General features: G+C 36.8%; 1 protein-coding gene across 4 annotated transcripts in view; it reads left to right on the top strand.

Moving 5' to 3' along the window:
* The window catches only part of cni (protein cornichon), a 154116-nt gene that overhangs the window by 77931 nt on the left and 49713 nt on the right, over positions 1–26472 (top strand). For all 4 annotated transcript variants that reach the window (XM_090375450.1, XM_090375453.1, XM_090375452.1 and 1 more), the window contains exons 3-4: positions 20012–20124; positions 23709–23852. In XM_090375450.1, the coding sequence (XP_090231576.1) occupies positions 20012–20124; positions 23709–23852 (257 nt within the window). The remainder of the gene's footprint in view (positions 1–20011; positions 20125–23708; positions 23853–26472) is intronic.

Genomic DNA, 26472 nt, shown 5'->3' with positions numbered 1-26472 from the left:
CAAGCTTTTCTGCTTTTTAAAACAAATTGGAGTGTATCATCTTTTATAAATAGGCTTTAGAACTGAAACTAATTTAAACTGGATTATTTTTTAATATTCCTACGAATAGGCGCACTATAGCCATAGCAGCTAATGTGCCAATAAACACCCATACCACACACACACACACACACACACACACACACACACACACACACACACACACACACACACACACACACACACACACACACACACATTTAAAAATTTTCTATGAATTTTTGTTAACAAATTGGCTGTCACATACTGTGTAAATCTGTTGCAAATTAAAAACACAGGATAATGGCATTGTTATGTGTATTTATTTCACAGTAACTGTATGGTGAAACTTATTTAACATTCGGTAAGATGCCAAAGAAATACACGATTTACGATTTTAGAAGACATATGCAAGATTTTCCGTGTATTGGAAAATCTGAAAAAAAAAAAAAGGTAACTCATTTGCCCCGTGTACTGTGTATATTTCAAGTAGCGGGAAATATGATGTAATCAGAAATTTGCAAACAAATAAGCCTGAGGACAGTAAGAAGTATGTAGAAAGAAGTGCAGATGTAGTGATGATGATGTTAAACACATACCAAATGTTATTTGCATCTTTTGTTCATAGAAGATAATCTTCTAAGTTGTGCTATTTTGCAGGTACTGTTCAGAAATATGTTTATCATTAGCAGAATTGCTAAAAAATAAATTTGGAAGAACAAAAACTATAGACATTGTGAAATTGCACAGATAGGGAAAGAAGAGGTAGTGATGGCTCTGAAAAATGGTGCATTTTCAATTACTTAATCAAAGTGATTCCAAGCTCTATACACTGTAACCCTTTCTGGTGATCTTTTGTAATTAAAAAAAAAATAAATAAATAAATTGAAACTGCTTACTCAGTGGCAGCATTGGAAGGTGACTCTATAGGATACATCTTCTGAACAACTTGAAAGCATGTGGGATTCTAAGAAAGAAAGAAAGAAAGAAAAAAAAAAAAAAAAAAAACAACTGTTTGTCACTTAGTCTTGATAGTGCAGCCATTATGGTAGGCCTTAAAACAAGTAGAATGGGTATTAAAAGAGGAGCTTGAGCACTTGGTGGTAGTAATATATTGTCCTTGTTATCTTATTAATTTTTGTGCTTAAAAGGGAGCTTCATGCCTTCCTGTGAATGGATTGATGAATACTTGGTAGAGATTTATTAATATCTAGAAAGAAATGCTAAAGGGATAGAGATTTAAACAATTCAACTGATGCATGCTGCTGAATTAAAAATATTAAGTATGTGTATACCCGTCAACTGTTAAATATGTAACTATACTGAAAAAACAGTGGCAACATTTTGAAAAGTCTATTTAAAAAAGGTGTTAGAAGCAGTCAGAAAACCCATATGAGCACTTTGCTTAAGTTATTAAATTGAAAAGTACTTCAGGTGATCATTAGTGAGTGACACTGACTTGATACACTTAAATAGAAAGGGTGCAAGAATGTTTGCTGATGCTATCGAGGCAGTGTTAGGTGGGTCGGAAAACTGCTAGATTGGGGGGATACAAGGACTAATAGATTAACAGTAGCCACTGGCAGAGGTGAAAGTGATTCTTCCACTGCTTCTATTGGAATGAGCCGTAGCCTGGAAAATAAGATGCAGGATATTTCAGAGACTGCTGGGAATCATAGGGGTACAAGTAAACACATCGGTTGTGTTAGGGTAGCTAAGAAAAAGAACAGGTGCATGTATACTTGAGTGTACACCAATGCTAGGAGTTTAGTAAACAAATTTGAGGTATTGCTCAAAACATCAAAGGCAGATATTGTGGGGATTTCAGAGACATGGTGTCACACAGATATAAGGAATGCAGAACTGGATTTTGGGGAGTACAACGTCTACAGAAAGGATAGACAGGATAGGAAGGGGGGAGGGGTTATGCTATTAGTTAAGAAACACATAAAATCCAAGGAAGTGAAGCCAGGTCGACACTGCTGGACAGTGCAGTGTTGAGTCAGTTTGGTGTGACATAAGCATTGGGAGATCAAAATTGAGAGTAGGAGTGTGCTATAGGCCTAATGACTCTGATGAGTATAATAAGAACCTGTACGGGGAAATAGAGTGGGCCAGTAAATCAGAGAGTCTTATAATGGGGGATTTTAATTTCCCAGATATTGACTGGAATTTGGGGGCTGGTCACTCACACACTAGCAAGGCTTTTGCGGATTTATTGGATGATTGTTTTCTACATCAGCATGTTCGGGAGGCAACTAGAGGGAGTAATACTCTTGATTTGATTATCAGTAGTGATTCTTCATGCATTAAGAATCTGCAGGTAAATGAACCACTAGGTGGCAGTGATCACAGTGTGCTGAAGTGGTATTTACTCAAAGAGGTAACTACCATTAGGGGTAAAGGGAAGGGTTATTGCTTTCGTAAAGGCGACTACGATGGACTGAGACAGTATTTAAATTCTATACAGTGGGACCAACTGATGATGTTACCAACAGCAAATTCAAAATGGGAAGCATTCAAAGAACTTATCTTGGAAGCTACTAGGCTTTACATACCAACTAAGAAATATTGTTCAAGGTTTAGGCCTAAGTGGATGTCAGATGAACTAATGAGACATATGGCAGAGAAGAAAAATGCATGGGATACATACAAATTAACACGTGACACAGAAGCCTATGATAGATACAAGTTGATCTGTAACCAAGTTACAAAGGAGGTTAGGCAGGCGAAGGCAGATTACGAGAAATCTTTGGCAAGGGATGCAAAGAAAAACAGTAAAGAGTTCTTTACTTATGTAAACTCTAGAAGGAAGGGGATGAATCAGATTGGTCCACTTGATATCGATGGGTCAACTGTTGATGGTCATGCTCAGGTAGCTAACAAACTAAATGAATATTTTGCATCGACATTCACACATGAGGAGTTATTCAGCGAGGGGAATGCCAGAGGTGTATTCAAGTCTGGCACTAAGCTAGAGAATCTTGTAATAACTGAGAGTAAAGTGGAGGAGAAATTGTTGAAGATAAATACAAGAAAGGCACCTGGAGTGGTTGGGATCTATCCAGTTATATTAAAGGAGGCAGCAAAGGAAGTAAGCAAACCCTTAGCTATAATTATGAGAGCTTCCTTGGACTCAGGGGAAGTACCCATGGACTGGAAATGTGCAAATGTGACCCCAATTCACAAAGGAGGATCAAAGGGCGACACAAGTAATTATAGACCTGTTAGTTTAACTTCTGTTCCAGGAAAATTAATGGAGGCACTGGTTAAAGAAGCACTGCAGGATCATCTAGACAAGACTTCAGTTATAGCTCAGACACAGCATGGTTTTGTTAAGGGGAAGTCTTGCCTGACCAATTTGATTGGATACTATGATGCAGTCACAAAAGAACTGGATGCAGGGAATAACTTTGATATTATATATTTGGATCTTAGAAAGGCTTTTGATACTGTTGCACATGGAAGACTGCTGCACAAATTGGAGCAGTGTGGCATTGGAGGCAAATTGCTGCTATGAATAAAGGGGTGGCTGGGGGGAGAAGACAGAGAGTGGTAATCAATGGACACTGCTCATCATGGACTAATGTTATTAGTGGAGTCCCTCAGGGTTCAGTATTGGGTCCGTTATTGTTTTCTGTATTTATAAATGATATTGATGATGGTATATCAAGCTTAATGTCCAAGTTTGCAGATGATACAAAGGTTGGCAGGGTTGTCAAGGACACTATTGACACTATGCTACTGCAACAGGATCTGGAAAGGTTGAGCAGATGGGCTGAGAGGTGGCAAATGAAGTTTAACATTGACAAATGTAAAGTACTACGTATGGGAAACAGAAACCCCAGAGCAACGTATCAACTCTGTGGTACTACACTGACAGTGGTAGAGAATGAAAGAGACCTGGGGGTGGTTGTGCAGGCAGATATGAAGTTTTCTGAGCAGTGCAGACGGGCTGCAAGAATAGCTCATGGTGTATTGTCGATGATATATAGGAATTTTTCTAGCAGGGATAAGGAGTTGATTATTCCCTTGTATAAGGCATTGGTCAGGCCACACCTAGAGTACTGTATACAGGTCTGGAGGCCTCATTTCAAGAAGGATGTAGGGGTGCTGGAACGAGTACAGAGAAGGGCAACAAGATTGGTGAATGGAACAAAGGGGTGCTCTTACGAAGAAAGGCTTAAGTTTTGCAAATTACAGTGTCTGGAGACTAGGCAGCAGCGAGGTGATCTGATTGAGGTGTATAAAGCCTTGAATGGTTTGAGCATGCTCAATGCTGATGGGATTCTTCCTCTTGCTCAGAATAATCACCTGAGAGGGCATAAATATAAATTGAGGAAAGACAGATGTAGGATAGACGTGAGGAAATTTGCCTTTAGCCAGCTGGTGGTTGGTTGGTGGAACAGACTTCCATCCCTTGTCATGGAAGTTGATAGCCTAAATAAGTTTAAGGCTCAGCTGGACAGGTATTTAGAATGAACAGAGGGGTGAAGTGGAAGTGGTTATTTTTTATTTATTTATTTTTATTTTATTTTATTATTTTATTATTTTTTTTTTTTTGGCTGATGCTGCATAAGCTTGCTTTCTTGCATCAAATGCCTCTGCTAATGCTAATGCTAAATCCAAAAGGAGTTCTGAACGAAGACAAAAAATTAGTATTATCACTGAATTCTTCAAGAAAAAGAATTTCTAAATTGCCGACTTCTGGTGAGAGCAGGCCGAGGAAGCTGATGCATGTTATTCTTACTGTTTTCTGACAATAACATGCATAGACATGTTATTGTCTATGCATGTTATTCTTACTTGTGCAGAAGTCTGTTCACGTTTTTCTCTTCTGCCTTGAATAAAGCAATTTGTATTTTTCCCTTTAAATGTAGTGCCAATGTTTAAAAATCCGAACATAGCTCTTCAATCTAGTGTATATCACATCCATATAATAAGGTCATTACTTCTAGATATATTGAAGAATGTTATGTGCAAATTTATTTTGCCAAAGGTTTTCAAATCTTTCACTTTTGAAAGTTAGTCCGTTGGAAACTAAACTAGAAGGATCTCCATCTGTTTCTAGGGCAGAACCTGGCCCATAACTTAAACTATTACATGTATAGCAGCCACCGTCTCTTTTCCACTTTTGCTGCCAGTGAGGTGCTACCATCTTGTTTTCCCTTCTCTAACCCCCTTGAACTCACCCCCCCCCCCCCGCCATGGTTGGAGCCACCTCTGTTCTAATTTCATAAATTTACTAATTATCATATCTAATTTTTGTTCTAACTTGTCTACTCAGGTTCCACTTCCCTGTATTGATTCTCCCTTTCCTGAGGTTCCTTCCCTCTCCTTTCGTCCCCCTTGCTCACATTAATAGTGTTTGTTTCCCATCTGGTTTCATTTTTATATGCTATCTCCAAATTCTCCTCTTCTTCGGCATACAAAAAGGCCTGGTTCAGGATTTCTGGTTTCCTGCAAAAGACTTCTTTCCTAAACTTAACATTTAGCCCCTTAAACTGCCCCATCAATTTTTCAAATGCGCCTTGTTCAGTTGCGTCGAGGTGGGTGTTCATTTTTACCTCTTTTATTCTATGTAAAAATTCAGTCACTGATTCTCCACGTGCCTGGGTATACCCACCCTAGTTTATTTACTGCCGTGAGGAAAGATTCTTTTTTAGAAAATAACTTCTGCATTATTTTATTAAATTTCCCCAGCGAGTTTACCTTTTCATACAAAGTTTCCTGTTAATATTTATTTAACACTATGCCCTCCAATTTTTAAATTCTCTGAAAATCAATATATTTTCTTCATTTAAGCCGTCTACCCTCTATCTTCTCTAATTTATTTAAAAATACCTCCACATTCTCGTGTTTCTCCCCTTTGAACACCCTTAGGTAGTCTCTACCCTTGAAGTTTAAAATTTCATCCCTCCCCCGCAGTATAGCACTTGAGGCTCTTCCGAAAATCCATTTCCTGTACTTGTTGATTGGCTGGTCCTCGTGCGCTGGCCCTACCTGGTTCCCGTTTACGATTTTTCTATTCCCATCCCCCCAGGCATATTCTGTCTTCCTTTACAACTTTTTTCCACAATTTAACAAAAACTTAGTTCAAATCTTCTCTTTCTTGGGAAGTTTTCCACTTGAGAGCAAATGGTTTTTTTTTTTTTTTTAATAAAATCTCAAAACATGAAAGGTATTAGAATGTATAGTACGATGCATGGGTTAGCATTATTAGAGACATATGATGCAAGAAAGCAAGCTTATGCAGAATCAGCTAAAAAAAAAAAAAAAAAAAATGCATCCATTTCACCCCTCTGTTCGTTCCAAATACCTGTCCATTTCACCCCTCTGTTCGTTCCAAATACCTGTCCAGCTCAGCCTTAAATTTATTTAGGCTATCAACTTCCATTACAAAGGATGGAAGTCTGTTCCACCAACCAACCACCTGCTGGTTAAAGGTAAACTTCCGCACATCTATCCTACATTGCTAATTATTGCTAATGAGAACTCTCTTTGAAACAGTGGCCTCAGTTTATTTATAAAGCTGATGTGCAAAGTTTTTTTTTTTTTTTTAATGGGAAGAAAATAAAAAAATAATTTCTAACAGTATGTAATCATAAATCAAAGTGAAGATCATGGATTCAGTACAAAAAATTCTCGATTTCAGAAAATTACAAATAACTACATACTGCTACAAACTTGTAAGCAATATTTCACTTTCTCACTACTCATTCAAAACTAGTTGTTGAAACTTGGATATTAGCATTAGCAAAGGCACATGATGCAAGAAAGCAAGCTTATATAGCATCAGCCAAACAAAAAAAAAAAAAAAAAAAAAAACCCTTATTTCACCCATCCACTCACTCCAAATGTTTGTCAAGTTTTGCCACGAATCTATTTTTTTTTTTTTTTATGAAAACCCCGAACACAAAAGGTATCAAAACCTATAGTACTTAGTACCGTGCATGGGTTGAAGGAGAAGTATGGGGGGGGGGGGAATGCCGGAAACTTTGCTCTAGAGACTAAACATGGGTTTCACAACTTCAAGGCTCCAATAAGCAAAGTGGTGGTATTTCACCGGTTGATGAAAGTCATCTACCACCTCCATGTGCCAGGCACTCTGATGTCTACCACCTACCTACCTACCTAAACATCATTGCTGACCTGGTACACCCTTTTATGGCAACGGTCTTCCCCTCCGGTGGTGCCATTTTCAGCAGGATAATGCGCCATGCCACACCACCCAAATTGTTCGAGACTGATTCGCAGAACATGAGGAAGACTTCCATGTATTGCCCTGGACTCTACATTCCCCAGACATCAGTCCCATCGAGCATCTGTGGTTTGTTTTGAAACAGCAACTCCGAACTGCGTCGTCTTAACCACGTCCTTTACAGGAATTAAAGGACCTTACAGGATGTTTTGGCTCATCGGTGTATATGTGTTGATTTTTGAAGATTAATGTGATTTCGAAAGTATTTAACACTAGAGGTGATACAGAGATGGCCCAAAACTTCACATCATTAGCATATGGAAAGAGGTACACATTCAAGAAGGGGGGGCAATGATAGAAAATGCAATGGCAGATAGAAAATCCCATTGAGGAATCCCAGCAGATTCACTCTCAAGCACTAAATCAGAAATTCTCATCTGCAAGAATGTTATTATAAAGTAAGTTTCTAATAAAAATTTTAAGCTACCAACTTCTACAACGACAGATGGAAGTTTGTTCCACCAATCAACCACCCTCTGGCTAAAGGCAAACTTCTGCACATCTATCCTACAACTGCCTTTCCTCAATTTGAATTTCTGCCCTCTCAGGCGATTATTCTGAGCAAGAGGAAGATTCCCATTCACATTGAGCATGCTCAAACCATTCAATGCTTTATACACCTCAATCAGGTCACCTTGCAGGTGCCTAGTGTCTAGACACTGTAATTTGCAAAACTTAAGTCTTTCTTCGTAAGAGCAACCCTTTGCGCCATTCACTAATCTTGTTGCCCTTCTCTGTACTTATTCCAACAGCTCTACATCCTTCTTAAAATGAGGCTTCTAGACCTGTATACAGTACTCAAGGTGTGGCCTGACCATTGCCTTGTACAAGTGGATAATCATCTCCTTATCCCTGCTAGAAAAATTACTGTATATCATTTAAAGACACCATGAGCTACACTTGCAGACCGTCTGCACTGCTCAGTAAACTTCATATCTGCCTGCACAATTACCCCCAGGTCTCCTTTTCATTCTCTACCACTGTCAGTGTGGTACCACAGAGTTGATACGTTACTATGGGATTACTGCTTCCCATAGTAACGTTGTTACATCTGTATTTGTCGATCTGTTGTTACAGATCAGCAAATGAAGTTTAACATTGACATTTGTCAATGTTAACTTCATTTGTCACCTCTCAGCTCATCTGCTAAACTTTTCCAAATCCTGTTGCAGCAGCGTACTGTCATTAACAACCCTGCCAACCTTTGTATCGTCTGCAAACTTGGACATTAAGCCTGATATGCAATCATCAATATCATTTATAAATACAGAAAACAACAATGGATCCAACACTGAACCCTGAGGGACTCCACTAATAACATTAGTCCACGAAGAGCAGTGTCCATTGATTACCACTCTGTCTTCTCCCACTCAACCATCCCTTTATCCATGGCAGCAGGGGCTCACATCTGGTGAGTATGGGCTTGGCACACCCAGGGTCCTGAGCTGGATATCATCATTCTTCTCTCTCTTGGTGATTCCCTTCTCTCTCTCTCTCTCTCTCTCTCTCTCTCTCTCTCAGGGTAACTCAGGGAATTTTTTTTTTTTTTTTTTGGCTGGTGCAGCATAAGCCTCGGGCTTCCTTGCACCATACAGCTAATAATAATAATAATAGTTTGCCTCCAATGCCGCACTGCTCCAATTTTTGCAGCAGTCTTCCATTTGCAACAGTATCAAAGGCTTTTCTAAGATCCATATATATGATATCAAAGTTATTCTTTTCATCAGTTTGTGTCTACATCATAGTATCTAATCAAATTAGTGAGACAAGACTTTCCCCTTAAACAAACCCATGTTGTGTCCGAGCTATAACTGAAGTCTTGTCTAGATGATCCTGTAATGCTTCTTTAACCAGTGCCTCCATTAATTTCCCTGGAACAGAAGTTAAACTGACAGGTCTAATTACCTGTGTCTCTCTCTAATCCTCCTTTGTGGATTAGGGTCACAATTGCACATCTCCAGTCCATGGGGAGGACTGGAGATGTGTAATCCACTGAGTCCAGGGAAGCTCTCATAATTATGGCTAAGGGTTTGCTTACTTTCTTTGCAGCCTCCTTTAATATAACTGGATAGATTCCATCCACCACAGGTGCCTTTCTTGTGTTTATCTTCAACAATTTCTCCTCCACTTTACTCTCAGTTATTACAAGATTATCTAGCGTACTGCCAGAGTTCAATACACCTCTGGCATTCCCCTCCCTGAATAACTCCTCGTGTGTGAATGTCAATGCAAAATATTCATTTAGTTTGTTAACTACCTGAGCAGGATCATCAACAGTTGAACCATCGATATCAAGTGTACCAATCTGATTCATCCCCTTCCTCCTAGAGTTTACCTAAGTAAAGAACTCTTTGTTGTTTTTCTTTGCATCCTTTGCCAAATATTTCTCGTAATCTGTCTTCGCCTGCCTAACCTCCTTTGTAACTTGATTACAGATCAGCTTATATCTATCATAAGCTTCTGTGTCACGTGTTAATTTATATGTATCCCATGCATTTTTCTTCTCTGCCATATGTCTCATTAGTTCATCTGGCATCCATTTAGGCCTAAACCTTGAACAGTATTTCTTAGTTGGTATGTAAAGCCTAGTAGCTTCCAAGATAAGTTCTTTGAATGCTTCCCATTTTGAATTTGCTGTTGGTAACATCATGAGTTGGTCCCACTGTATAGAATTTAAATACTGTCTCAGACAAGTGAGTCACCTTTGCGAGAGCAAAAACCCTTCCCTTTACCCTTGATGGTAGTTACCTCTTTGAGTAAATCCCACTTCAGCACACTATGATCACTGCCACCTAGTGGTTCCTTTATCTGCAGATTCTTGATGCATGAAGAATCACTACTGATAATCATATCAAGAGTATTACCTCCTCTAGTTGCCTCCCGAACATGCTGCTATAGAAAACAATCGTCCAATAAATCCACAAAAGCCTTGCTAAGGTGTGAGTGACCAATCCACAAATTACAGTCAATATCCGGGAAATTAAAATCCCCCATTATAAGACTCTCTGATTTACTGGCCCAATCTATTTCTCTGCACAATTGCTCATTATACTCATCAGATTCATTAGGTCTATAACACACATCCTCTCTCATTTTTCCTTTCCCAGTGCTTATGTCACACCAAACACTCAGCATTGCATTGTGCACCCACATCAATTGGATGTACTTCCTTAGATTTTATGTGTTTCTTAACTAACAGCACCCCTCCTCCCTTTCTGTCCTGTCTATCTTTCTGTACACATTGTACTCCCCAAATTCCAGTTCTTCACTGCTTATGTCTGTGTGACACCATGTCTCTGATATCCCAACAATATCTGGCTTTGATGTCTTGACTAGTACTTCAAGCTCATCGAATTTATTAACTATACACCTAGCATTGGTGTACATGTATGTATACATGCACTTGTTTCTACTCTTAGTTAACACAGCCCATGTATTTACTTGTTCCACTGTGACTTCCAGCAGTCCTGGAAATTTCAATTGCCTTGCTTTCCAGGCTGCTGCTCATTGCATTTCAATAGAAGTGGTGCAAGAATCACTTTTACTTCTGCCAGCGGCTACTGTTAATCTATTAGTCCGTGTATCCCCCCCCCCCAAGCTAGCAGTTTTCTGACCCACCTAACTCTGCCTCGATAGCATCAGCAAATATTCTTGCACCCTTTCTATTTAAGTGTATCGCATCCCTGTAGAAGCCGTCCCTCCTGTTAACAAGCACAGACCAAGCTGAGAAAAATTCTACCCCCTTGTGCAAAGCTCAAATCTCTCCAGGGCAGAATTGATCGACAAGGCTCTCATCATATACTCCCTCCTATCGTGTCTGGGCAGAATTGCAGACACTTTCAAATTCAACCCTAACTCACGGCTTTTTTTCAGCATTGTCTTGTACTTGTTAAGTAAATCTGCCGATCTCCTACTCTTAATATCATTAGTGCCAACGTGTACAACAATATCACCAGGAGCGGATTAAGGTCGGTTGAGGCCCCAGGTGCAGAAGAAAATATTGGGCTCCTTAAAAAAAAAGAGAGAGAGAGACAGGGAAAATAAAAATACATGTTAACCATTTTTTTAAATAAATAAAAAATATTATGCACTATTAATGTTTTATTTCCAATAAAATTTGAATATAATATATGTATAATATAATTAATAATAGCATAATAATAATCACAAAGTTTTGAACTAATATGTTCAACTAATTTGTTGTGGTTTTGCATGGGCCCTTCAGAAGTCGGGGCCCGGGGCGCGCGCCTGGTGCGCCCGCCATTAAATCCTCCTCTGAATATCACCCTTTGTGCCCTTGAAGGATGATATCTTCCAGAACGTCATCAACCTTTGCCCCTGGCAGACATAACTTGGTCCTGTTCCATCTATCCTTTTTGCACAATATGTTCCCCATTTCTGTGACAATAGAGTCAACTGGTGCCTCCGTAGCCAGGTGGGAAGGAGCAGCAGTGCGTAGCTCACGCTTCTTGATTAGACCGGGGTTCGAGCCAGTCATCACCAAATACGGAGGATGCGGAAAGGTCAGGGAATGACCACCGCATATCCCGGAGCAATATGGCCTTAGTTGCTAATGCTCCTAAAAACCAAAATAACAAACAACATAACATAGTTAACTACAACTGGTTCCTTTGGGACCAGTGCATTCTGCCTTGGGGGTTGCCATTGTGTTGTGTGATGTGCAAGCCCTGGCATTGATGTGGGCAGTTGAGAGCTTGATGGGCCCCTCGATTTAAATCCTTCAAGGGCATCCACCCTGTCCTTCAAGCTGTCATATAAGCCCACAACAATGCCAAGTTGGCGCCTGATTTCCCCACACTCCTTACATTGCATGCACACACACAAAGACATTCCCCTGTCAATATCATGCCCCATTCCTGATTGCCCCACAAACATCAAACAAGCAATGCATTTCAGTAGACTGTCATTCAGAGGACAACCCCCCCCCCAGTTCTCCCCTTAACCATAGCACTTCCACTAGTTTGAGCCTTTTGCTTTGCTGCTCTGGTCTAAATCATGATTTCTGTTCAAGTTCAATAAAATTCCAATACAAAATATAACCCTAAACCTATATCCCAGTGCAGTTATAACACACACACACACATATATATATATATATATATATATATATATATATATGTGTGTGTATTTTGGTATTGAATATTATCTCCGACTTATGTTATGACTTTCTTATCCCCTGTCAACTTATATGTATTAATTTATGATGTTACGTTTGTAATAACTAGGTTGCTATATTTATTTAGTTAAAAAAGTACAATTCAATTGACAATAAAATTTAATAAGATTAATAAATTTTACTGATTAATTGATACTATATACTCGCTATCTAGTTTTCCTTTAAACCTTACGCTAGCACACGTTGTTTAATTTAATTTAACAATTAAGTCAATAAAGCGGCTAAGTATAATTAAAAACTTTTCTTTCGCAGTAGCTGCAAAACCTGTCCATACGTGGATTTGATACCCTTACTGATACTAAGTAATAACCTACAAAATCTCTATCTAAATTCAATTTAAACTAAAATATTGTTACTAGGAATATAAAGCAACTTTAAAAAATAAATTAATATGCCAATTTAAGTCAATAAAAAAGCAAAAACTTCTCTATTTGCTGGAGCCATAAAAACTTTGCCTGTTCTCATGTACTCTTGCACCCATTCTCCAAGATCTGAAACAAGATACTTGTTGACATTAGACTTGAACTTTAGATTATAATTTTCAGAAAATCATTGTGAAGGGAGGTTGTTACAGTGAATGGAAGTTGAAGGAATAAATAGGGAAGAAAAGAAGTTAGTTCTGTGAGTTGAAAGTTGGAGAGTAAATGGATATTGACTGGTGATGTGTTCAGATTGGTTTGGAGGGTGGGGGAGAATTAGATGCCAATTTAAAAGAACTGTGCCCATGGAAATATGTATAGAGAAGGCATACGGCAGAAACAAAACATCTCTGAGACAGAATGGAGTGTAAGCGAATGGGTTATTAACTAACTGCCCTCTTTTGGATGGAGTCTAAGCCTGTGAGAGATTATTGGGCACTGCCCGAATTTGAGATTTGTACAGAGAGAGTTTTTCAGAAGAAAAGTAAATCTGAGAGCTAAAGAGAAAACCCAGATTTTTAGATGTAGAGGAAACAATATTTGTGATGTGCTTAGGGAGGGAGGGAGAGAGAGAGAGAGAGAGAGAGAGAGATCTGAGTGTCATTGAAGATGAGCATAAGAGCTGAAGAATCTTTTTAGTAGTGGCAAATGATACAAATTACATCATTAGGCAAATTACAGTATTAGCAAAAAAACTGTTCTTAGCATTGGTTTACATTCAAGTATTCATATATCTGTTCTTACTCTTAGTTACCATGACATAGCTCAAGTATTTCCTTGTTCCAAAATGACCTACACGACCTTGAAAAACTCCAGTACTTTGCTTTCTGAGCTGCTGCATATTCCAGTGTAAATATAGGCGCCTCCGTAGCCAGGTGGGAAGGAGCTGCAGTGCGTAGCACACACTTCTTGATTAGACCGGGGTTCAAGCCCGTCACCACCAAATACGGAGGATGCGGAAAGGTCAGGGAATGACCACCGCATATCCTGGAGCAATATGGCCTTAGTTGCTAATGCTCCTAAAAACCAAACAAACAAACCAGTGTAAATAGTGCAAGAATCATTTTTTAATTCTGCCCATGGCTATTGTTAATATATCAGTCTGTGTATTCCTCCAAGCTAGCAGTTTCTGACCCACCTAACCTTGCATCAATAGCATCAGCAAATATTCTTGTACTTTTTCTTTTTAGTGTATCCCATCCCTGTAGAAGTAGTTTACTCTGTTAACAAGCACAGACCATGCTGAGAAAAATTGTACCCTGGGAGCCTTGCATGATCTCTCCAGAGCCAAATTTGATTGACAAGGCTCTCATTATATATTCCCTCTTATCATTTCTGGGCAAAATTGCACACACTTTCAAATTTAACCCTAACTCACGACTTTTTCTCAATATTTCCCTGTACTGAACATCCATTTGTGCCGTGTTCATAGTATCACCTTTTGTGTCCTTAAAAGATGATATTTGCTCTCAGTCATCATCATGGTCAAAACCCGATGACCTGCCAGGGCAGGTCATGTGGTTTTGTCAGTGATATATAGGAATTTTTCTAGCAGGGAAAAGGAGGTGATTGTCCCTCATTTTAGGAAGGATGTAGATTTGCTTGAGCGTGTACAGAGAAGGGCAACAAGATTGGTGCGGGGAATGATGGGATCCTCTTACCAAGAGAGGCTTAAGTTCTGCAAATTGCAGTGGCTGGAGACCAGGCACCTGTGCGGTGATCTGATTGAGGTGTATAAGGCCTTGAATGGGTTGAGCACGCTGAATTCTGATGGGATCCTTCCACTTGTTCAGATTACGAACCTAAGGGGGCATAAATTCAAATTAAGAAAAGACAGGTGTAGAATAGATGTGCGGAAATTTGCCTTTAGCCAGTGGGTGGTTAATTGCTGGAACAAACTTCCATCTGTCGTTGTGGAAGTTGATAGGTTAAATAAATTTAAGAAGGACCCGGACAGGCATTTGGAGGGAATGGTGTGATGATTTTTTTTTATTTATTTTTATTTTTATTTTTTGGTTGATGCTGCCTAAGCTCATACACTTGCTTTCTTACATCACATGCCACTACTACTACTACTTTTGCACCTGGCAGACATACCTTGGTCCTATTCCACCTATCTTTTTTGCACAATATATTTCCCCGACTATAGAGTCACAGAAGATAGCTACCTTCTGTGGGAATGGTGTATTCTGTCTTAGAGGTTGCTGTTGTGTTGCCTGAGGTAAAAACACAAGCTTTGGCATTGATGTGGGCTACTAGTTTAATTCCTTTGGGGGGCATCCACCCTGTTTTTCAATTTTTCTTAAATGCCCATCAGAATGCTGAGTTTATGCATAATATCCTCGCACTCTTTACGTTGAACACACACAAAGGCATCCCCCTTGGCTGTATCATGTCCCATTCCAATAGATCTGCAAACATCCAACAAGTAGTACATTTCGTAAGGCCTTGATTCTGAGGATAACCCCCCTCAATTTTTCCCTAAGCCAAAGCACTCCCACTACTTTGAGCCCTTTGCTTTGTTGCTCTTGTCTGAGGCATGATTTCCTGTGAAATTCAGTTTAATTGAGAATAGTACACTAAACTAATATACTGAAATGCAGCAATAATGCTTTGCACTGGTTATGCAGCAATAATACTTGTTATGCTATAAGTTTGTTATTAAATACAGTAAGTGCCGTTATAGTGATTATGTTTGCAAATTGAATTGTGATTCTAATAAAAGAAAATTGACAAATATTATCCAGAGACAATAAAGATAAAGCACCAATTTACACTCTATTACCAAAGGTTTATTACCAATTAAATGATAAGTGAAAATCGGAAGAAATGATATGTGAAAATCATAAGTATAAAAATAAATTTATACTTACATACATAGCTTAATTAACATAACACTTTAATTATACATAACACTTTGTAATATGGTTATAATTTAAAATAGTCACTTGTTTTAGATTGCTCTAAATTATCACTACAATGTCTATTTATAGATTTTATATAGATTTTATCAATCTTGTGTAACAGTATATTCATGATCACTTATACCAGTTTCTTCCAACACCCTCCTCATGATGGCTATGGCTTCACGAGTTTGCCAGTTTTGTAACTGGAATTCGTTCGGATTCATCTTCATTTTCCTCCTCCTCCTCCTTAGTGAAATTATCTAATTATGAAAAATTATGAAATTAGCAAAATTATGAAAAAATTGCTCGGTAACTGACCGGGCAATTTTTTCATATGTTAAAGCTGTAGTAACTTGTAGATTGCCATCTGTGTCCACCCAATCATTAAACTCCTGTTCACCCATGTCTTCAGGCTTTTCGACGTGATCAGTATTGTGACTCAGTTTGAACATCATGAATAATTAATCCAAATTTTTTGAAACAGTTGCTAATGCAGGTTTCGGAAACTTCATTCGAGGCACTCATTGTCATATAAAGTGCATCTAGAACAGTTATCTGCTTTGCGATATTGGATGATGTTCCCAAACCTTCATCTATAGACTGGATGATTCTTTGCCTCATATCCAATCTATAAAAGGTCTTAAAGGTTTTTATTATTCCCTGGCTGAGAGGTTGAATCAGTGATGTGGTATTTGAAGGTAGAAAAAGTAATTCAATGTTTTTGAAAGTCAACTTTGGATGAGCTGAGCAGTTGTCCAAAGCCAATGCATTTTTTTCTGTTTTTCTTATCCAATTGCAAATCCCATTTACGAAGATAATCTTCAAATAAAGAAGCTGTCATCCAAAGCCTTGGCATTATTGGCATATTGAATTGGCAGCAGTTTAACTCCTTTAAAACATCTAGGCGATTTACTCTTGCCGATAACTAATGGCTTCATCTTGATTGTTCCCATGTTACATGTTAAAAGAACTGTAATCCTGTCCTTTTTATTATTTTCTGCAGACACAGGAATTTTTAAAAATCATGCAGTGGCCTGGGGTAGCCTTGTAGTACAACCCTGTTTCATCTGTATTAAAAATGTCTTCAAGATTATAAGTGCTTAGCACAGTTTGCCAAGAGGCCAAGTGTCAGCTCCAGAACTATTGGAATCCTGTTTTTCTTTGAAGTTTTTTGTAAATAATATCATGCCTCTCCTTCCATCTTGTCAGCCATCTGTCCATCGCCTTAAACTTTTTGTGTAGTTTTTCAGAAAAATCATTAGCCTTTTTGAAGAAGAATGCTACAATTTATTGGTGCATTAAATGAGCTGGCCTGTTTTAACCAAACGAACAGAGCTTCATCTACTGTTTGGCATTTCCCTTCACACTTCCTTTTTCTGGTTTCACTAATCACATTAGTGTTTAATGTATGACGTGGTGTTAATAATTTTGATAAAGATGACTGAGACACTCCTAATTTTACTGCTGCTTCTCGTTGACAAGACAGGTTTAATTTATTGTACGTTTCTATAATTCACTGATTTTTTTTTTTTGCTAGTAAAATGTAAAACACAGTAAAAAAGATAAGCGTCAATCAATAACAAAGCACACGGCACACACAAATTGGAAATAGTGCGACACATGGAAGTGAGACGAAGTTTAGATATAGAAATGAAGAGCAGATTTCGGCGAAGGGGTAAAACTTTTACCATCATGACGTTAAAACACAGAATTCGAGCAATTGGAATTATTGCAAATGTAATAAGATAGTTTATTGCATTAACAGAAGAGCCCAATAAACCAGAAACTGCAAATTGATTTTATTGTTTTACGGATATGACCTCCAGAAATGTGCTTTAGAAAAATATCAGAGGCATTCAAAATTGATTCTAATAAACGATGAAAGTGTATTGCATTTTATTGATTTGAATCGGTTCTTCGAAATTTTATTCTGTAAAGCAGCTGATCCAATAACCAGTGATCACTATAACCAGCACTTATTGTGTGTGTGTAGTCAATTCCGGTTATTTGGGACACATTGGGACTAGTGCATTTTGGCTCGATTAAGTGGCTGCCCCAATTATGCGAAGTTTCACATAAATAGTTAAAAATACAGTGGACCCCTGCTTTACAATTGGTTCACTGTACGATGTGTAGTAAGCACTGGTCATTGTGATCACGTTTGTGAATTGAATTTTAATTCTATTAAACAGCGATTCTAATTAGCGAAAATAGGAGGAATATTATCCACAGGCTATAAAAGTAAGGATACATCAAGCACAAATTTACACTTTATTACCTTACCAATTAAAAAATTAAATGATACTTGAAAATCGGAAAAATATACGTTATAATCAGAATAATCAATACATACTGTAATATGTGCATACTAACTAGTTGACATTTGTGGGTGTGGGTTAAAATTTAAAACAGTAAAAAGATGAGCAATCAATAACAAATAACATGGCATACACACATTTCAAGTAACACGATACGCACAAGTGAGAACGGAGTAACAAGTTATGAAGCTTTACTGGGGTTCGAGCCCGTCACCACGAAATACGGAGGATGCGGAAAGGTCAAGGGAATGACCACTGCATATTCCCGGAGCAATATGGTCTTAGTTGCTAATGCTCCTAAAAAAAAAAAAAAAAAAAAACCAAAGCAACACACAACGAAGCTTTAAAAATAGGAATGAAGAGAAAATTCTGAAATTTTTTTTTTATATATATGCTTGAAGATTTCATGGAAGTGTAAACACACTTCACCATAATAACCCACAGAATTCGAGCTGTCGGTATTATGGCAAATTCAATAAGATTGAGTTTACTATCTGTTTATGACAGATTGCACTAACAGAAAAGCCCAATAAACAGTGACTGCTAATTGTTTTATGGTTGTGACCTCCAGAAATCTGACTGTACCTTGTGTTTCGGTTGGAGACAATCGTATGGACATCTCGAATGCTGCAGTCTCCTGCTCCTATTAAATGACATGTCCCAATTAAGCAAAGTAAACCCTGGCTATTTTCTTGATTTGGTTCTATTTTTTAAGATTTGTCCCAAATAAATGGTTGCCCCCAATTAACTGGTGGCCCTAATATTATTACTTAGCCCACTCTGGGTTATCACTTTTTTTCTTTTCACTTGTAATGTGATAGCCTTTCTGCTACCTTTATTAACAACACATCAGGTGAATGCCGACCTTTCCTTTACATCCTTAAAATTGTCAGCATTTTTAAGAATGAAATGCCAAACATACACTGATATTTAGCACTTGGAGTTTGTTGAGAATAACTGACTGGGTAATCTATGTTTCTTTGTGTGGAAGTGCAGAAACAAAACTGTAGCAACATTATGCAGTAAGTGCAATTAGTAACTATGTATAAATATAGTGCAAGTGCATCAGAAATACATAGCTATATCTGAATAAATCAGAATATTAATAAAACTGCATCGTTTTAAGTTATCTCATATTGTGAATACCTTCACAACGAGTTGCCATGATATTGCACTACTTCGAATAAGTAAAGCTTCACCTAAGGAGAAGACTAATGTTACTTATTCTCGGATGGATACTACCACCCATGCTTTAGAGTGCAATTAGTAAATAATAGTTTTCTTTTTTTAAGTCATTATTAAGGATGAAATAAACCAAAATGCCAAATGTACTCGAGCATTTAAGAGTAGTACTAGAGCACACTGGAAGGCAAAGCTGCCTGAGTGATGTATGTTTCTTTGTGTGTACAACTGGAAGAAAAACTGTATCAGCAACATGCAATGAGTGTGAGTAAGACTGCCAGAAATAATAACGGTGGTGGTAATTAAGTTGTAAATGTGGATCATCAAAAATTGAGCTATCATAAATCAGATGTGAATCTGAAATTTAAGATTGTGTTTCTTTTTCAAATTCTGAAACTATAAATTTGAAATAGGGATAGAGCAAAACGTAATTTCTCTCATTTTTTTAAATCATCAAATTTTTTAATTATTATTTGTATGAAGAATGTTACATGTGGTATAAAACTTATAGAACATAAATAGAAAGATTTTTACCATATTTAATAATCTTGAGGTTTTACCAAAAAAAAAAAAAAAAAAAAAGAAAGAAAAGAAAAGAGGGGTTATTCTGGTTTAAGTTAACTTCATTAGCAGAAATTTGAGCATATTTTGCATTTATTTTCAGTTAGATTAATTTTTTTATGATAACATTTGCTTAATTTGATTTGCAGCTTGTGCTTCCTGAATATGCACTTCAAATTTTTTTTAGTGTGCTATTTCTTTTTGCTGGTGAATGGATTACAGTTCTCTTGAATCTTCCACTCATTGTATATCACATTAATAGGTAAGGAATAAAGTCTTGAGTCTTATTATGGATTTTTATATGGTTGACTTTGATTTAATTTATTATGAATGATAACATTTTTAACAGAACCACATCCTCATTCCAGTGATTTATTTTTTAAGATAATTTTACATGCATTGATGCTTTACTAAAATTCGCTTTTCAGATGCCTATTTCAGGATTGGCACCAGCTACTCTGACAGTTCTAGTATACAAAGTAGATCACAGATTTCTTGGCATTCATTTGGAGAATTTAGTTATTAGATTGCAAACAATAGTTCACACTTAAATTCACTTTAGCATTTTTGCATAAATACTTAAAAATAAAGGTCATAAATTTGATTGCCGTCTTGGGTGTGGGTATTGTTCCAATATTTTTTAATAAAAGGTATAAATAATGCAATATTATTTCAATAATTGAATTATCTTAGAAACTAAATACATACTGCTGTACTATACTATGAACTAGTATTGAAAGTTTTGCAGAATTAATGCTTTTATGTGTTGGAAATACATAGTAACAATGACATACAATATAGAAAAATGGAAAGGAATTGATGTTTGGAAGTATTAATCAAACATAATGTGTGAATTGACACCTGCAGTGTGTGTTTGTTTTTTTTTTTTTTTAGGTCTGGTCATCCTGTTTTCTCACTGCCCAAGGGCAGTGTATTCAAAAAGTTCCAGATTTTTGAGATTCTACTATAATAATAATATAGAAATTCCACTGTTAATAGCTGTTGCTTTGGTATTGTAAATTATACACACAGTGGGAGTCTTTGCCATTGTTTCCGGAAGTGAGGTATGTTTCATTGGTTTGAACAGCTGCTGGTACTCAGACTGAATCATGAACTTGGGAAGTAAGCAGTTTCATTTATGTTTTTAATATAGTCCTGGAAGTTGTTTCACTGTGCATTTGTCTCAATTGCAGTGCTAAATCAGTGCACAATTTATTGCTCATTTTGGGAAACTTTCCACTGCTGCCAAAGCAACAGTTTAGAATGTGATGCTTATGAAGCATAAACTTCTAAACATGAAGTTAGGGCTGCCTGCTTCAAAAAGTTCATATCATATATCGCATGGATAATATGCACAAGCCATGAATTGGAGAAAGAATTTAGAGGCAGCTGTTTTGGGAAGCCACGCCAAGGTTTCCTGTGGTTATATTTACATAGCCCAATAAATTATTATTAATATGGTTTGTGTTATTATATACAGTCAACCCTTGTATAGCACGATAGTTGTGTTCCTAGAAACCCTAGTGCAATCTAAACAACAGGCCCTATGGGAAAAATAGGGTTAGATGCCGACCACCCAAGATTGAACACACATTTGTAACCAAAACATTAACAAACACAATAAATAATCGTAATAAAATACGTAAGTATTTTATTATGTAATAGTCGTAATAAAATACTTACATATTTTATTATGACTATTACATAATAAAATATTGCTAATGCTTTTGCTTCTATCGTAAGCAAACTTGTTCTTTATTTGATTTTCTATCCAAACAGATGACAGCCGTTCCATCTCTTCCAATTCTTTGTCTTGATCTTATGAATTTTAATTACACTTTGAGTTGTTCCTGCTATGAAAGTTGTTTTTATTTTCTCTGCATTCTTTCTAATTCTTGGCGTTGCCTCATTTAGCCTGTAGCACATGCAATATCACATGGTCTTTCATTTTGCTCAAAGCGTCTTTCAATTTCATATTTTATTTATTTTTTTCTCTATCGACAGAGGCGGACTGGCCACAAGCCTTAGCGGGGAAACCCCGATGGACCAGAGGCCAGTGTGTGATTTTGGCCATAAACCCTAGTATGAGGCCACTACAAATTTTCTCGGGTAAGAATTTTTTTACCCAGTCCGCCTCTGTTTATCGATATTGCTTTTCTTTTTCTCTCTGAATTTGTAGTATCTTCACCAGGACCCTTCCTTTTTACTCATTTTTAAGGAATAAAGCACAATTACAAAATGAGGAGGCACGTGTGATACACATAAACAAAGCTGTGCATGTGTAGCAACTGAATAAACAACACCGTAAAGGCACTAGGTGCCTCTGTAGCCAGGTGGGAAGGAGCAGCAGTGTGCAGCACACGCTTCTTGATTAGACCGGGGTTCGAGCCAGTCACCACCAAATACGGAGGATGCGGAAAGGTCAGGGAATGACCACTGCATATCCCGGAGCAATATGGCCTTAGTTGCTAATGTTCCTTAAAAAAAAAAAAAAAAAAAAAAAAAAAAAACAAGAGACACAATATTAACACCTCACTAGCTCACATTTTACTAAAGCATATTTCTGGGGATTACTGCCATTAAACAATAAAAACAATTTCCAGTTGCATTTCCGCTAGTGGAATCTGTTGTAAACTCGATCTAATTGCATTTGCGATAATACCGATAGCTGGAATTGGGTGGGTTTTTATGTTATTATGGTGAAATGTGTTTCCCCTTCATTGATATAAAAAACATAAATACACTTTCTGAATCTTCTCTTCATTCCTATCGTGTTGCATTCAGTTGGGGTGATTCCACGTTCGACTGCAATTTCTTGTAAACACAAAGGCGAATCGTGCATAAGCAAGTTCGGTTCATGTTATATATGATATCGATCCCCTATTTATAAATCGTGTATAATCGAATTCATGTAGTGTAAACATGTGTTATACGAGGACTGACTGTATTCATATTCCATAATTGTACAAGTAAAAAAGTACTCTTGTTTTGTACATAACTATGAGCAAACCAAGTTTTCCACAAAATGCATTGATCTCATATTGCAGTGAGTAGTTAACATGAATTGCCTTGGTATTGCAGTAACACTTCAAATAAAATGCAACCACTCCAGGATAAATAATTGTTATTTATTTTTACTTTGTCCATAGAGTGAGCAGTTTTTTTTTTTTTTTTTTATTTGAAGTGTTGATGTGCAACTCATGGGCACTTGTCTTTGCAATATGAATGATTCGTTTTGCAGTACTTACTTTTTTCCTAGTTATATACAAAACTGTTTTAACGTACATGCCACAGATGCATTCGTATGGGGAAACTAAAACTATTATTATTAAAGCTCCCTCGAGAGCATTTTGTTTTTTATATGTATACCATCACTTTTTCATATTTGTAAAAGTAGCCAATATGAATGTATGATAAAATTATTATTAGAGCATTTTGTTTTATTTTTGTTTTCTAACAATATGAATGCACAAGCCCCCTCCCCAAACAATTTTTCTGGGTGTACCAATGCTGCCTACACTGCTTTATAGCTCTTAATACACCTGAGGCTGTAAATTTACTTGTGTTTGTATTATATATTAATTAATTCATCTATATTCATTGTTATTTATATAATAATTAATGTTGATAATATTAATAAATCATACTAATACCTTGCTAGTTTTATTATTATTAATTTGGAAGTAACTGTGCTGAATGGTATTCAGCACAGGATGGATTTATATTTATTCATTTCCAGAGTCAGATTTCTAAGATTTGGCACATGGTTTATTATTAGTGAAATTTTGGTGATGTGATTTTTTTTTTTTATTTAACAGTGTTATTTTATAATATTTTAAAATAAAGGTACAGAACAAGACCAGTAATGAGTGGACATGGCCTGTACGATCCCACCACTATAATGAATGCAGAACAACTAAATCGAGCAATGAAGGAGGGTTGGGTCAAACTTGGATTTTATATCTTATCCTTCTTTTACTACCTCTATGGGTAAGTAGCACATGTATGTGATTTTCAGTATTATACATGTGATTTATATACTCAAGTGCAGAGCTGCACTTGAGTATATAAATGCATGCCCCTTGAGATAGGTTTCTGTGGCCCTCAAAAGTTACTTTTCAATTATTTGCTGAATTCAACCACACACACACACACACACACACACACACACACACACACACACACACACACACACACACACACACACACACACACACACACACTGAGTTGTGTGAACAAGTAAAAAATGTGGAATGCCTAGCACCTTTCAGCTTTATGCTATAGAAAAGTATATCAAAAGTGAATGAAACAAATGATGTTATACGTGGTTTGATCAAAAAGTTCAGGGATTTAACCAGCAGTGTGCCTACAGTCTTTTGCACCTAGGGTGGATCCTTCTGGTGTCACTCCATAAATAATGTTATCAACTTGAAAAAAAAATGTCTTAAAGCTTAATTTATTTTATGAAATCACAGAAAAATAAGGAATGTTAAACATTCAGTGAATAAAAGTACAGTGTATTTACATAGTATTTAATGTAACAAAAAGAGAAAAAGATACAAAATGTGAAAATCCATAACACAAGAGATTTATAGTTTCCATTTTTGTGTCTTCATTTCGGCAAATTTATCAATAACCTCATCAAAATCTATTTTACTGGCATATTTATTTTCAATAGATAATATAGCTAGATTTGATAATCTAGTCTGGCCTATTGATGAGTAGAAGTAATTTTTAATTAATTTTAATTTGGAAAAGTTTGTTTTGCAAGAAGCTGCAGATACACTACTGTTAAAAAGAACCTTAACCATAATAATAAATTTGTTAGGGATACTGAAAAATCCCACTTTATAATTAACTCTATGAACTGCAAGACTGTCCACTGTTTTGCTTCCACAACAGTTATTTTTGCAACTTGTAAGTGGCATCTTAGTCGATCAATTTCTAATAAGATTTTTTGATGACGAAATTCTTCTTTCTTCACAACTAAATTATACGGTTGAATAATGGCAAACGTTGAAAGAATTTCGTCAATTGCTTTTAAATGAACCTCCAATTCTCAACGGAACCTTTCCAGGCATTTGTATGTTGCTCATTTTAATTCTTCTTGGAGAGACAGTGCAGCATCCTTTGCCATTTCTCCTGGCATTTCTTTTTTATCTTCATCCTTCCTATTGAAATGCCCATTTCCTCACAAGTTGTATTTGCGAATTGAAGAGTAATTTCTATAATTTTATTTCTTTCTATATTAATAAATAATTTTAAAGTTCAACTTTACAACACATTTTTCCAGGGTTATTTTGACTATTTGTAAAATACAGTCGGACCTCTCTTTAACGAGTTCCATATAGCGAATTTTTGTATTCAGCAAATTTGTTTTAATTTCCCCTTGGTCATTAAATTGAAAATATAGTTTCCATATAATGAAGAAAATTTCCATATAACTAACAGATTTCGAGAGAACTGAGTATGTATTGTTCACACCTCTGGCCTTTAGGCAATAGAGCTGATGATGTAAAAAGCACAAATTAAGAGTTAAAACATTCCACAATTTGATGGTGCCTGTAAAACCTATACAACTGCCTCTACTGTACTGAGAAGTCATGCTGTTCAACTGCTATCTGTGTCCAAAGCCATTGGCAAAGGTTAAGGCATATTTCCGACAAGGACATTGGCTCTGGTCAACCTTTTCTACTGTTAACACCCTGTTACAGAATTAATAGAGAATGATTTTCCTTCATCCAGGAAACTAATCTGTTTTGCAGAATCGCGTCATCCACAGTTTTGCTAAATTTCACCTGTCTGTTTACATGGTAGGTATACAAGTGGTCCCTAAATCAGTTTTGTTTTAGCTGCTGTGCAAGTAACCTTACAACATCTAAGAGGTAATTGAGTGTAGTTAAAAAAGTGGAAGTGCTTAATAGTGTAAATCGGGGTGTTAAGAGAAAAGAAAAAAAGAAATCAATTTGGTATCCCTGCAAGTAGTGTGTCAACCATTCTGAAAAACATTGTTTCGATTTACAAACTGTTTGAAGAAACTGAGACCCAGTCGGAAGCGTGTGAAACTGTGCCTGTATGAAGATGTAGATAAAGCCCCTTTTAAGTGGGTGAAGTTGATTCGAGATCAAAAGATGCCGATATCAGGGCCATTAATAAAAGAAAAGGCTTTGGAGTAAGCATCTTTTCTGGAAGGCATAAAACATTCCAAGATAGTTCTTGTTTGCCGGACAAATTTAAAAAGCACCATGTCTTACTCGAAATCGATGTACTCATCGGAAAGAAACAGTTTTTAAAAAAACTTCTGGACTAAGAGCCCAAAGACATATTCAACGTTGATTTTCATCAACGTTGAACATGTCTATTTTTTAAATGTTTGCCGAACAAGACACTGACTTTTAAAGGTGATAAATGTTAAGGTAGTAAAAATAATGAGTGGATTACTTGGTTGGTGCAAATATGGCTGGTAAAGAAAAACTTAAGCGTTTGGTAATAGGCAAAAGTAAACAACCCCGATGTTTAGCATTAGTAGAGGCATATAATGCAAGAAAGCAAGCTTATGCAGCATCAGCCGAAAAAAAAAAATTCCACTTCACCCCTCCATTCGTTCGAA

This window comes from Mastigoproctus giganteus, chromosome 6 (genome assembly GCF_048544385.1).
Source record: "Mastigoproctus giganteus isolate SK-2022 chromosome 6, ASM4854438v1, whole genome shotgun sequence".
Lineage (NCBI taxonomy): Eukaryota > Metazoa > Arthropoda > Arachnida > Uropygi > Thelyphonidae > Mastigoproctus > Mastigoproctus giganteus.
This window is presented reverse-complemented; position numbering and strand designations above follow the sequence as displayed.